General features: G+C 39.7%; 1 protein-coding gene across 1 annotated transcript in view; it reads right to left on the bottom strand.

Moving 5' to 3' along the window:
• Positions 1 to 14,512, bottom strand: part of Abca13 (ATP binding cassette subfamily A member 13) — a 564,237-nt gene that overhangs the window by 378,920 nt on the left and 170,805 nt on the right. The window contains exons 33-35 of the mRNA XM_032916398.1: positions 13,824 to 14,153; positions 11,123 to 11,192; positions 9,419 to 9,550 (exon numbers count right to left, since the gene is read on the bottom strand). Of these exons, the coding sequence (XP_032772289.1) occupies positions 9,419 to 9,550; positions 11,123 to 11,192; positions 13,824 to 14,153 (532 nt within the window). The remainder of the gene's footprint in view (positions 1 to 9,418; positions 9,551 to 11,122; positions 11,193 to 13,823; positions 14,154 to 14,512) is intronic.

Raw genomic sequence — 14,512 nt, 5'->3', positions numbered from 1 at the left:
AAGAATAGATTGTTAGAGAAGCTAGGTTAAGGAGTTTTTGCTAGTGGCTCTGATGTAGAAAAGCTTAGGGAACAATGTGAAGTTCAGAAAGTGGCATACTCTTAATAGAGAGGTTCTAAGGGAACAAAACAATGGCAGGACTGGCTGACATGACTCTCACTGAGGCTGGTGATGATTGAGTTCTTGTACCTCAGCTTCCTGATATGGTTTAATGAAATTTGTTGATGACTAGATACACATTCTGAGGATTTAACGTAGATATGACTGATTGTTTTTTACATAAAAATTTAGATTTGTGATATTTTTAAGATTCTTAAAAGATATATAATAAATTACTTGATCCTTCCTTTATAGCCACAAATTGCTGTCTGCCAGTAAGGAAAACTGGCTGAGCAAACTCCCTGGATTGCTCACACTTTGCTAATCTATAACAAGTTACTTAGTTATGAATGTATGTAGGTTCTTGGGAATAATTTGTTTTCTTTACCGGTACTATGTAATGGTTTTTCACATACAGGTATTGGGAAAAATACTGTTTTCATAGACATTCACTAGAAGAAAAATAGATTGTAGTCACATTGTAATTTTATACTGCTTGAAAGATTTTGTTGGGATATATAAACTATGGAAGAAAAAAAATAAAATGTGTGTTGGAGCCTGCTCCATCTACCAGGTATGTGTATATGTGTGTGCAGATATAGATAAATAGATAGAGGATGGATAGATAGATAGATAGATAGATAGATAGATAGATAGATAGATAGATAGATAGATGATACATAGATACTTAGATGTAGAGAGAGATGATAGAGTTAAGTGTGTGTGTGTGCACACGCGCATGCGTGTATGTGTGTGTTTGTGTGTGTGTGTGTGTGTGTGTGTGAATTTTCTTTCTTTCCTTTTCATTCTTGCCAATCCCTAAGAGCTAAGAGTTTTGAGTTTCGTGCTGATACAGGGAGTACCAGCCCATTGAATCCAGCTTTGTTCTCTCAGAGAAAAATCTGCTGAATGATTTCTCTGATCTCTGGCTGCACTAGCAGCCCTCATCAGTTGCTATCAGCAGCGACCCTGACAGCCCTTCTAATGCTGACTCTGTCAGCTGCCATCAGCACTGACCCCAATTGCCAACACCATACTTCCCTGCCTGCCTCAATTTACCCCTTGGATGACGAAGCTGGAATTGGACACCTTTGACACAAACCAAGGGCTGAATTCAATAAAACAGAAACAAAGAGAACATTACAAAGAATCAATTAAACAAAGAGTTGGTGCTTTGAGAAAATCAATAAGATAAACAAACCCTTATCCAAACTAACGAAAAGGCAGACAATGAATATCCAAATGAATAAAATCAGAAAAAAAGAGAGGATATAACAACAGATACTGGGGAAATCCAGAGAATCATAAAAACATATTTTTTAAAAAAACTATACTATACTAAATAAAAAAGATTTTGGGAAATCTAAAATAAATATTTTCTAGATGGATACCACTTAATTGTAACTTAAATTACAATCAGATAAATATTTTAAGTAAACCTATAACCCCTAATGAAATAAAAGCAGTCATTAAAAGTCTCAAAAAACAAACAAACTACCTAGGGCCAGATGATTTTAGCTCAGAATTCTCCAAGACTTTCAAAGAAGCTCTAACACCAATATGCCTCAAACTATTCCACAAAATAGAAATAGAAGGAAATGTCCTATTCATTTTTGCCACAAGTTACTCTGATACCTAAATCACATAAAGACTTCACAAAAAAAGAGAACTAAAGACCAAGTTTCCTTATAAGCATAGATGCAAAAATACTCAATAACCTGCAAATGAAATCCAAGAACATGTCATAAAGATCATATAGCATGGCCAATTAGACTTCAATCCATACATGCAAGGATGGTTCAGTATATGAAGATGAGTAAATATAATCTACCACATAAGCAAACTAAAAGAAAAAACTATATGATCATCTTACTAGATTCAGAAAGGGCCTTTGACAAAACCCAACACTTCTTCATGATAAAAGACCTGGAGAGTTTAAAGATATAAGAGACATACCTAAGTATAATAAAAGTAATTTACAGCTAGCTTATTGCTAACATAAAATCAAATGGAGAGAAAATTCAACTGCACTAAAATCAGGAACAAGTCAAGGCTGTCCACTCCTTATCTATTCAATATAGTATTTGAAATTTTAGCTAGAGCAATATGACAACTGAAGATCAAGAGAATACAAATTGGAAAGAAAGAAGGCAAAGTATTATTATTTACAGATAATTACAATAATATACATAAGTGATCCTAAAATGCCACCAGTGACCTACTACTGTTGAGAAACACCTTTAGCAAATTAGCTGGATGCAAAATTCACATACACTCACACACACACACACACACACACACACACACACACACACACACACACACACACACACACACACACACACACACACACACACACACACACAATCAGCAGTCTTTTTATATTCCAAGAATCTCAAAAAATATAAACCATCTTGTGGTAACTCTCCCCAAGCAAATGAAAGAATTGTCTGATAAAAGCCAGGTCTTTGAAGAAAGGAATTAAAGAAGGTATCAGGGAATGGAAAGATCTCCTGTGCTCATGCATCATAAAAATGACATAATAAAAATAGCCATCTTACCAAAACCAATTCAGAGATGCAATGGAATTTCCATCAAAATTCCAATACAGTTATTTACTTATCTTGATAGGACAACTCTATATTTCAGGTGGAAAAACAAAAATCCCAGGACATCTAAAATAATTCCGAACAATGGAAGAATTTCTAGAGATACCACCATTCCTAATTTCAAGTTATACAACAAAGCTAGAGTAATAAAACAAATGCTATTGACATGAAAACAAATGTGTTCATCAGTGGAACTGAATCAATGACCTGGGCATAAATCTATACACCTACGGACACATGATTTATTCATTAAGATATCAGAAATATACAATGGAAAAAAAGAAAGCGTCTTCAACAAATGATGCTGGTCAAACGGAATAGCTGCATGTAAAAATGCAAATAGATTCATATTTACAACCTACACAAAACTCAGGTCCAAGAAGATCAAATACCTCAACATAACCAGACATACTGAGGCTGATAGAAGAGAATATCCTTGAATGCATTGACCCAGGAGAGAAATTTCTCAACAGAACACCAAAAGCGCAGGCACTAAGAACAGCAATTAATAAATTGGGCCTCATGAAACTGAAAAGCTTCTGTAAGGCACAGAGAAGAAACCACCATCCTTTGGACCAAGCAGCAGCCTACAGTGGGGGAAAAGATTTTTACCAATTCTACACCCAATTGAGGTCTAGTTTCCAAAATATGTAAAGAACACAAGAAACAAAATACCAAACAAACAAACAAATGAGTAATCCAATTTAAAAAATAGGGTAGAGACTTAAATTGAGAATTCTCAACAGAGGAAACTCAAATAGCTGAAAAACAAAGAAATGGTCAACATCCTTAGCCATCAGAGAAATGCAAATCAAAACTAGTTTAAGATTCCACCTTACACCTGTCAGAATGGCTAAAATCAGAAACACAAGTGACAGCTCGTGCTGGTGACAATATGGAGCAAGGGCAGCACTCCTCAATTGCTGGCAGGAGCGCAAACGTGTACAGCCACTATGGATACCAACAGGATGGTTCTTCCCAAAGTTCAAATCCATCTACTTCAAGGCCCAGCTACACCACTCACGGGCATATGCGCAAAGGAAACTCCACCATACCACAAGGACATTTGCTCAACCATGTTCATCATGGCTTTATTCACAATAGTCAGAAACTGGCAACAACCTAGATGTCCTTCTACAGAGAAGAGTGGATAAGAAAATTTGGTACATTTACACAATAGAGTATGACTTAGCTGTTAAAAATGTGTCATCATTAAATTTGCAGGCAAATAGATAGAACTAGAAAAAATTATCCCAAGTGAGGTAGCTTGAACCCAGAAAGAGAAATATGATATGTATTCACTTATAAGTGTATAATAGCCATTAAGTAAGTGACAACTGAGTTACCATCCATAGACCCAGAGAAGTCAGGTAAAAAGTTAGATGGGATGCATGGATCTTGCTCGGAGGGATAAATAGAATAGATTATACAGTATACTAGGAAATGGTAGGGTTCAGGAAGAAAAGATTGGTTAAGGGGAGAGATGAGGCAGGGGAAGAGAGTGTGGACACAGATTCAGAGGCTGCCAGAATTGGGGGTCTCTGGGGGGGGGGGATATGGAAACCTGATGCAGGGGAAACTGTCTGGAATCTATGAAGGTAAGCCTAATGAGGATTCCTAGTAATGGTGGATATGGGGTCTCATCTGGTCGTATCTTATTGCCAGGCAGGGGCTTCCAGAGATGGAACTGCATTGCATTCAATTGAATTGTTGGCCAGTGGGGATCCATAGAAAGCCCCAAACAACCTGTCCGTGGCTAAGTCACAAACTTGATCTCTGCAAACTGAAAGCAGGGCCCCTTTGCCAAGTACAACATTCACAGAATTCATTGAACATGGAGAAGGGGAGCTGGTGCCTGTACAGAGACTTTACCCCTCAATTCTATGCCAGACATGGCTACCAAAACCCAGAGCTTAGATAGATAGCCCAGAGACCTAGGGTAAAAAAAATCAAATACTACTGTTTTTTTTAAAGTATCACTACAATGGCTCCTAATACTATTTGACTACACTCATACATCACTGTCTTAGCTAGTCATCATCAGAATGGCTTTCTCTGGCAGCAGGTGGAACAGATACCAAGACCCACAGCCAGAGGTTACATGGAGAGGGAGTCTACATTGGAAGTCTCCACCAAATCCCTCCCCCAAGAGCTCAGGAAATCCCATGGAGATTTCATAGCCATTGGGTATGGAAAACATTGGGAGAACAAGGCATCTGAAATCAGCTAAATAGGGAACATACAAGCTCACCCAAAGTGAAGAGGCAAGCCCAGGCCTGTGTGGGTCTTCACCAGGTCCCCCTTGCATATATCACATCTTTGAACTTAGTATTTTATGTGGGACTCCTGACTGAAAACACGTGGGTCTCTGATGCTTGTGTCTGCTCTTTAGACTCTACTTCCAATTGGGTTGCTATGACCAACTCTGATATGACAGTTTTGCTTCATCTTACTATATTTTATTTTGTATTTGTATTTATATTTGGTGGCTATCTCTTAGAAGCCTGATATTTTATAACGAGAGACAGAAAGGAAATGGATCTGGAGGGGACAGAGGGAGAAAGAAAGTGGGAAAAGTAAAAGGAGGGGAAACTATGATCGGGATATATAAGAAAAAAAAAATCTACTTTCAATAAAAGGAAAAATAAGAATCAGCCAGTGTCGTTGAGAATTTTAAGTCTGGAAATATTCCCTCAGTGAGAACACAGAATCAATTGTCTAGAGGTCACAAAAGTTGTACCTATCGCTGCCACCCAAGCTTGATTGTTTGAGTCTTCCAGATGGTTAGTTTTGAAGGTATGAGGGGGTCATGGAGAGCATGTGTGGCTTGGCAGGATGAGAGGATGGGAGAGGCTACTGGTGATGATGGAACATTAGTGGCAGTGAAAACTCCAGGATTTAAGGGTCATGGAGAGAGGCTGAGACTTGGTCACTCAGTGGCAGGGTCAGAGTCCCTGAAACGAGTCCAAGAGAGACTATTTTGGAATGGGCAGAGCAGGCACAGTAGACATCCGAGCATTTTGGATGTCCTAGTGCCATAGGATGGTACCAAGAATAGCAACAGCTGTAGAGTAAAGCCAGCCTGAGCCTGTGAGGCAAGTTGTATGTGCTATGGATGGCAGAGCCAGAGAAATGCTGCTTCCACAGCCCTGTGAAGCCCAGAGGATTTAGGGTGGGTCGGACATTAAACATTGAATGCTTTACACTGTTGGAGTTTGGCTTGGCTTTGATTAGATTGTGGTACTGCTTCAGTTCTATCTTCTTGCGTTAAGAAAGCATGGATGAAGCAAAGAAGTGCAGGCCAAGAGGAACCGGATGTAGGTCTCTCCTGAGAGACACAGCCAGAATATGGCAAATACAGAGGCGAATGCCAGCAGCAAACCACTGAACTGAGAACAGGACCCCTGTTGAAGGAATCAGAGAAAGGACTCAAAAAAGAGCTTGAAGGGGCTTGAGACCCCATATGTACAACAATGCCAAGCAACCAGAGCTTCCAGGGACTAAGCCACTACCTAAAGACTATACATGGACTGACCCTGGACTCTGACCTCATAGGTAGCAATGAATAGCCTAGTAAGGGCACCAGTGGAAGGGGAAGCCCTTGGTCCTGCTAAGACTGAACCCGAGTGAACGTAATTGTTGGTGGGTGGGCGGTAATGGGGGGAGGAGGAGAGGGGAACACCCATGTAGAGGGGGAGGGGGAGGGGTTAGGGGGGTGTTTGCCCGGAAACCGGGAAAGGGAATAACATTCAAAGTGTAAATAAGAAATACTCAAATTAATAAAAAAAATGTAAAGAAAAAAATGGTACATTTTTAAAAAGTCTGATGACTTTTACAGATATGCTCTGAAACCACTGGAGGCTATTCATGGTCTCAGTCTTGGTAATTTTACGTAACAACTTTCTTGTTATAACTGTATTAAGAAGTCTACTTTTGGCCTAGAGGGATGGCTCAGCAGTTAAGAGCACCGACTGCTCTTCCAGTGGTCCTGAGTTCAATTCCCAGCAACCACATGGTGGCTCACAACCATCTGTAATGGGATCCAATGCCCTTTTCTAGGTGGCAGTGTACCATATACCATAAATAAATCATTTTTAAAAAAAAAAAAGAAAGCATAGGACTTACTTATGCTTTTACAGGAACTCACAGTTGAGGGACTTTACAATTTTAGAGAGGCCTTTATCTCTTAAAGAGACTTTGGATATTAAAAAAGCCTGAACTTTTAAAGCAGTTGAATTTTTAAAGACTATGGAGCTTTTAAAAGTTGGGATGTTTTGTATTATGATATTGATATTAGTATGAGATCTTGGGGATGAAAGAAAGGAAAGACAAGTAAAACTTAATAAGTTATATAGCTTAATGAGTTATATGTTTGGGTGTCAAGTGGGCATGAGACAATTTTTTCTGATTAGGTTTTGTCAATGTGACTCAAACCTAGACATCTGAGATAAGGTGGGGGGGGCACAGTTGAGAAAATTCATTCACTAAGACTAGCCTATAAGCAGGCCTCTGTGGCATTTTCTTAATTAATGATTAATGTGGGAGGGTCCTGCCCTTAGTGGGTTGAACCACCTCTAGGCTGGTGGCCCTGGGTACTGAACAAGCCTTGAGGAACAATCAATAAGCAGCATTCCTCTCTTGGCCTCTGTGTCAGCTCCTGCCTCCAGGTTCCCTTCCTGCTTGAGTTCTTGCCTTGACTTCCCTCAATGATGGACTGTAATATAGAAGTGGAAGCTGAAGTAAATGCTTTCCTCCCCAAGTTGCTCTTGGTTATATTCTTACCACAGCAACAAAGCCCTTCATTAAGGCATCAGGATTCTTGTACATTATGTTTTGACAGAGCAAAAGAAGTCAGAATATTCCTGGTCCTTGAACACCGTCATCTCCTCTCAGCACTGTGGAGGGTAGCCTGATGTTACTGGATTTTGTGATTGTAGGACCCTTTCCTTTGCCCTTGGAGTTCAAGACATCAGCCATTCTCTATCCAAACACATGTTTCTTCTTCAGAATTGTGTATGTTGTATAATGATCACTTGCTGGCCACATTCAGCTTGACTTCTGGGGACTCTTCTTGATTGGCTTTGGTTCCAGCTAATATTATCTCCTCTAAGGATCAGCATCCTGCACAAACACCCTCGAAATCCATTCACCTTTTCATCTTTATTTTTGTTGATTCCTCCTTCTGTTCCAGGTACTCTTCTATGGTTGGTTGTTGTGTTGTTGTTGTTGTTGTTGTTGTTGTTGTTGTTATTGTTGTTTTGTTTTGTTTTAATTTTAAAAAAAGGATCTCACTGTATAGCTCAGGCTAGTCTTGAACCCCTGATTCATTGCCTTTGCCTCCTCAATGTTGGTATTACTGGGGTTTGTCTCCATTTCTAGCTTGGCTTGTTTCTTTCTTTTACAAAAATATTTGTATAGTTTAGGATTTATTTTGAAGTGTGCGTGTATGTGTACATGTGTCTATGTGAATATGTGCACATGAATGAAAGTGACCACAGAAGTCAGAAGAAGGTTTCTGGTGCCCTGGGGCTGGAGTTATAAGTGGCTGTGGCCTGCCTGGCCTAGGTATTAGGAACTGAACCCGCGTTTTCTGTAGGAGCAGCCAGTACTCTTAATGACAGTGCCACCGCTCCAGCCCCCTCTGCTCTTTTCTCTATGCTCATAACTGCATTCTCACTCTGTAAAGGAACAGGACAGACTCCCTATTCCAAGGATCTTTATTACATCCTTCGTCTTGTCACTACCCAACCACTTCTTATCCAGCTGCTTGCCAACTTTGGCCTGCTAGGTTCATTTTATTACTTTCTAATTTCATGCAATCCTAGTTTTCCCAAAATAAATTACCCAGTGAGTTTGGACTGCCTGTCTATTATTAAGACCCCATTTTCATACCTATGAAAATGTCTTTTCAATGACCTATGGTTTTTATGTGTGCTAGTCTTCAAGAATTCCATGAGATTCCCAACTCTTAAATGGAGTTTCACAAGTAAAACTGTGATTTATTTTTCCACCCATCTCTCCATTTTCATTTGCATGTTTGGAGCCTCTATTTACAGTTTATAATTTTAAAGGTTAGAGGTCAATTCTTCTGGAAAATATGGAGCCAGAGTCACAAGAAAATTCCACAATAAATTATACCATCCATATGTCAGTTCTAAAAAGATGCTTTTTGAAATTGCTCTATAAATTATCTGTTTTTTAGCCTGATCAAAATGGTAACTACATGTCTCTATTTCTGTTGAATCAGCAGATTACTCCTATCTTGACCCTCACTTCCTATAATGATTCTCAGCCACCTGCCTCTAGGTTATGTCTGCTACATTAAAAAAACAAAACAAACAAACAAACAAACAAAAAAAACAAAACCTGGATGAGGGAAGTAACTCTAAGTGCACCCCTTCTAACACTATTCTACCATCCACTTCCCTGCCTGGCTTCCTCATGAATCTACAAATCTATATCTTGCTCGACTGCCCTAAATGAGTTCTTGTCACATGCTCTCCCCATTCCCATCACTTACTCTCCAACCCTCCTCCAGAGACCCCAGGCTCCTTTAACATGACCCCATGACCTTCTCATGCACACATCTTTCATACACTTGTTCTTAGTTAACAGGGTTGTGCTGTGTGCTCTACAGGCCTACAGCCTATTGAGAGCTGCAGATGGGTTCCAGTCTACTTTGTTGTCTTATGAAAATGAAGACTTCTTACCAGGGACCAAGTTGCTGAAATACCATCCACCCAAAAAATAAAGGATTGAATCAAACAGAATCATCCAGCAGACCCAGCCAAATGTCATGGCCCCTGGCTCTGGAGCTCGGTACATGTTACCCCACTGGATCCCTGCCAGAGGAAAATGAACAGAGTTACTTGGGCTTATTCTTTGACTGTAGGTTTGATGAGAGAGTTGACTAATTCTACAAGAGTCTCATGTAAAATAAAAAGCAAGATGATACTAGCAATGCTAAGCTTTCAAAGGCAGCATTAGCTTGTGGAATCTCACCTCAGTTTCAGAGGAACCCATAAGCATCCATTAGCATCATGTCAACCTCTGGCTTTCCAAAACTCTTTGGAAGTCATTAGTAGCTAGTTATATTGATTCAACTGAACAGCAATTTTATATTTATGGACAAAAGAATTGTTTAATAAAACTTTTAATAGTATAATACTCTGCTTTTGGAAAATGTATTAAATAATGTATAGAAGGTCTATGGAGGAAAAGAATCATTATTTCTTATCTTTGTGATTTATTTCTGGATTATAATATAAGTTGAGAACATTATTCCTCTTTCTATTCACTGTAGCACTAAGTTAGACCCAGTTTGAAAAGTTGTAACCACTATGTACTTATCATTTGGACCAAAATAATCAATTAATTTAACTGTGATTTAGTTTAATCTATTTTCTTCTATATCTTCTTGGTCCAGTTTTTACTTTGAAGATCAGTTGGAAGAAAAGTAAGGGAAAAAACATTTAAGATCAAAGGGCTTTTTAACATATTTTATTAAAAAAGTTGGATAAATCAGTACAAAGTCATTGGCCATTGCAATAACATCCAATGATAAGTTTCACCTATGGCTTATATTTTGTTTTAATTCCAAAACATACCCCAGAACAATATTGAATATCTAAAACACATATGTTCTTACTTAAGAGTTTATGATAAAAATCTCAATGTGAGAAAAAGTTACTGGCAATACATTTTAAAATTATTTTAAGGGGCTGGAAATGTAAACCAGATGGTAAATTTCCTTGCTACACACATACAAGGCATTAGGTTTAGCCCCTAGCACTGTATAAACCAAATATAGTGGTGTATTCCTGTGATCCTAGAACTTGGGAGATTCTGGCAAGAGGATCCAGTGTTCAAGGTCATGCTCAGTTACATAGAGAGTTCAAATCCAACTTGAGCTAGAGAATTTATTTCAAAATAAAAAGTATATAGAGATAAATATGCATGGAAAAAGAAGGTGATAATCATGAACTTTTCTTTGCCAATTAGACTTAAGACCCAGGAAACCGTGAAGGTCAGAGGAGGACAGGTGGTAAAGTCTTCAAATAGACTTGGTCAACCACAGTCTAGCAGATGGAAGGCATGTGCATACCACACAATTGCAAGAATCTGGAAGGTCAGTAGATTGAATGTGTACCATAGCAAGACCTATGCACTGGCCTGGATCTTCTGCTACACTTAGGTGCCGTCTGCAGCAAGAGATGGTGTGATGTAATTATTCGTGACTGTTCTCAGAACCATAGTAACTAGGTAAGGGGAAGGTTACCATCAGCAGAACCAAATGCTAGGATCTCCTTCTAAATTTATTACTTGGTAACAAGACTTACTCCTGGTTCAGTTGTTTGACAGCTATGTGTTCACAAACCCTGAATGACCTCTTTCTGAAGAAGTCATTCTCTTACCTTCTTCCTGTCCTTCCAGAAATGTAATGAAAAAGACTCCTTGTCCGAAGGCTGTGGTTGAAAGTAAGCACTGCCGGGGTGGAGGGAGGGAGGGGAAAACAGCCATTAATGTTTGATTGAGACCACTGGAAACCCACAACACCGAATTCTAAGAAGACACTTCCCAATTCAAAGGATACCATTGCTTCAGGCAGTGACTTAAACATCTGAGCCTGAAGGGATTAGTCAGACCACTCTGAAAACCATGCTCACTGGCTTGTTTTTAATGTTAAAATGAATCATTTCTGTTCGGTGCCACACTCAACGTGTCATAAATTTAGTGCACTGACTACAGAGATATGTAACACAAAACAGTGGGAAACGGAATCAAGCAATTTGCTATTTCTTATTATGAAATGTATGCCTTGGAGCCCTCTCTGAGCAGACTGATGCAATATCTACACACATCTACACCAGAAAAGGGAGTGAACTAAAGGAAGCTGTTGGTTCGTGTTCAGTAGAAGAGGACAATGTCAAAAAAGGAAAACCACTGAGAAAGCACCATACACTTAAAATACAACGTGCCCGACTTAGAAGTCATCACTAGCCAGAAAGTATTTGTATGTGCAAAACATATGCTGCCTGGGCAGATGCCTGAGACTTAAGGCCTGAAATGCAAGCAAAAGTGGGAGCATGTGAATGTTCGCTCGGTTCTTCATTTCTTTATATGTTCATACCTTTAAGGAGTTTATGAACAGGCGGCAGCAAGGGCCCCATTTATATTAATTATTCTAGGAATACCTGACTAATTCTAACATAAAACTATTGCTTCTAAGTTGCTGCAGGTGGGACATAAGCTAATCAAAATGATGAAAACGTATCAGGGAACAGATACAAATTCAATAGAACAATTCATCTTATGTATGCATAGCAGTATTAAGTATATTTGGCTACAAACAAACAGATTTAAAAAAAACAGAGTAGCCTGGCTCATTGTTACTTGTCTATAATCCCTGCTACTTGGGAGTTAAGACAGGAAAATTGCAACTTCAAAACCTACATAGGATATAGAGCGAGTTCAAGGCCAGCTGGGGTAACTTAAGAGAACTCTTTCTCAAAAGAAAAAGGTTTAAAAAAAATTGTGGAGCAACTGTCGATTATACTTCAGGGACTAGTTTCAATCCCCAGTGTCAGAAGAAAGGCAACAAACACAATACTGAATTGTTACTTAATTGAGGTTGGAGAAATTAATTCGGCTGTCATGCATGCACTTGCTCTGAGGCTCTAGATAAGCACAGAAGGTATTCTCTACCCCGGGAATAAGTGACACACTCATCATTCAAGAATTCCATGATGAAAAGAGAATTTTTTAAAAAGCCTTTCTGGTTTTTTTTTTCCTGAGAATTTCATGTGACTACTGTATTTACATAATTTATCCCACCCCCTCCCCCTTTAATTTTTCCTGTGTCCCACTGTCTCTCTAAAATTCATGAAGTTTTATTTAATTGTTGTTATACACACACATACACACACACACACACACACACACACACACACACACACACATATATATATATATATATATATATATATATATATATATAATCTATCTAGTGTTGCTCATATGTGTATATATTCAGGATCAAATACCCCAGCAGTCATTCTTGCTTGTCACTCTTCACCAAAGGGTGGCTAAGGGTGGAGCCTTGTGGGATTTTCTTCCTTCTCATGTCAACTGCTAGTGTCATGTCTCATTTAGGTGGCCATATTGTTGAGACGTCGTGATACAGCTTCCCTGTGAGGTGGGGCACCATCTCACAGCAGGCTTCCTGACCCTCTGCTTCTTCCAACCTTTCCAGCTCTTCTTGACTACTGTTTCCTAAGCCTTAGATGTTGCCTTGTGGATGTCTCTACAAGGGGCAGGGCACCATATGGTCTACTGTTCTCTACACTTTCACCAAGAGTAGGTTTCCAAACACCTCTTAGCAATCCAGGGGCTGAAAATGTCCCCGAGCGCCTCTCTAAGTGATTCTTGTCACACCTACGAACAGACTGTTATTTCAGTATATGGCTGGCCCATGGGAAGAAAGGATACAAACTGGTAGATAGAACTCGAGCTCTGTGAGGAACCTGATCTGATAGTCACGTATTTACCTTCTCTACATGGACTGATTTCCTACTATGTGTCAGGCACAGTGCCTGCCAGACAGCAGTCAAGAAAGAATCCGTTGCTGTCTTCTGCATATTTTATCCTGCAGACGTGGAAGCAGTCTCACTCCTCTTCAGAGCATACATTTCAAATGGATGAGTGATTCTGACACAGCTAACGGAGAGATCTTTCCACTTAATGTGAGATAACTCATGATGCTTCAAGAAAAATGCTTATTTTTAACTTCCAAAATAGCTTCAGAAATCTATTTCTTTCCATGCATGAAACAAAGAGAACCCAAAGTTATATGTTTCCTTGAAGAGGATGCTGACTTCCCAGAATCCTCAGAGAGATCCCATTACAGAAAACTGACAATTCTTAATGGCCTGCCACTATATCACTGCAAGTCAATGAACCACCACTGCGGTTCTGCATCTGTGGGCAGAATACAGAGTAGAGACCTCAGATGCTCCATATAAGTCAGAACAAGACAGACTGGCAAGCTGGGGCTATGCCATGTTTAGAGGGCACCTATTGGCTTTACTTAGCATTTTTACAGAACAGCTTACTCACCAGAAGGGTCTGAAGAGCAAAACTGAGTTGGTTATGTAGGACCAACAAGACCACATAGGGCAGGAAGCTGATCATGTACCCCAGGCTGGTACACAGGGCTGCTGTATTAGCTTTGTTGAAAAACACACTTAGGAAGTAGCTCAGCATGACAGCTGACACCCCAAAATCCAGCAAGTAAAGGAAAATGATAAAGGCATCACTGTGCATGAAGATGCCACTCATCTTCAGAATGAGAGCGAGGGCAGCACTGCTCAGAGCCAGGGTGGCCATGTTCTCCAGGAACCAGGACAGGAAGTGGATGACCGGATGCAGCCCCATTATTCGCATGTACTGTGGGGGAAGCAAAAGGAGCCTAGAGTTATCCCTGCAGTAGACACTCGAGAAAAGTGAGATGAGGTAACAGGCAAGAGGAACACCAGAAGAAAAATGAACCATTTGGTTTGGCAACCAAGCCCAAGGAAGGATATTAAGAAAGTCACTTCCTCCTAAAGTAGTTCTCCCAAAGACCTGACATCATATCCATTCTCCATGTTCTTGGGGAGAAACCTGAAGGCAGCCATGAAACAGTGTCACCAGTAACAATCATGGAGGAGAGATGAACAGAGGTTGGAGACCATAGTCTCAAACACAGTTTCATCACGCTTTCTTCTCGGAGGACCACTCTCCCAAGCCTCTCCTGTATCTCGCAG

This window comes from Rattus rattus, chromosome 11, assembly GCF_011064425.1.
Source record: "Rattus rattus isolate New Zealand chromosome 11, Rrattus_CSIRO_v1, whole genome shotgun sequence".
NCBI lineage: Eukaryota > Metazoa > Chordata > Mammalia > Rodentia > Muridae > Rattus > Rattus rattus.
This window is presented reverse-complemented; position numbering and strand designations above follow the sequence as displayed.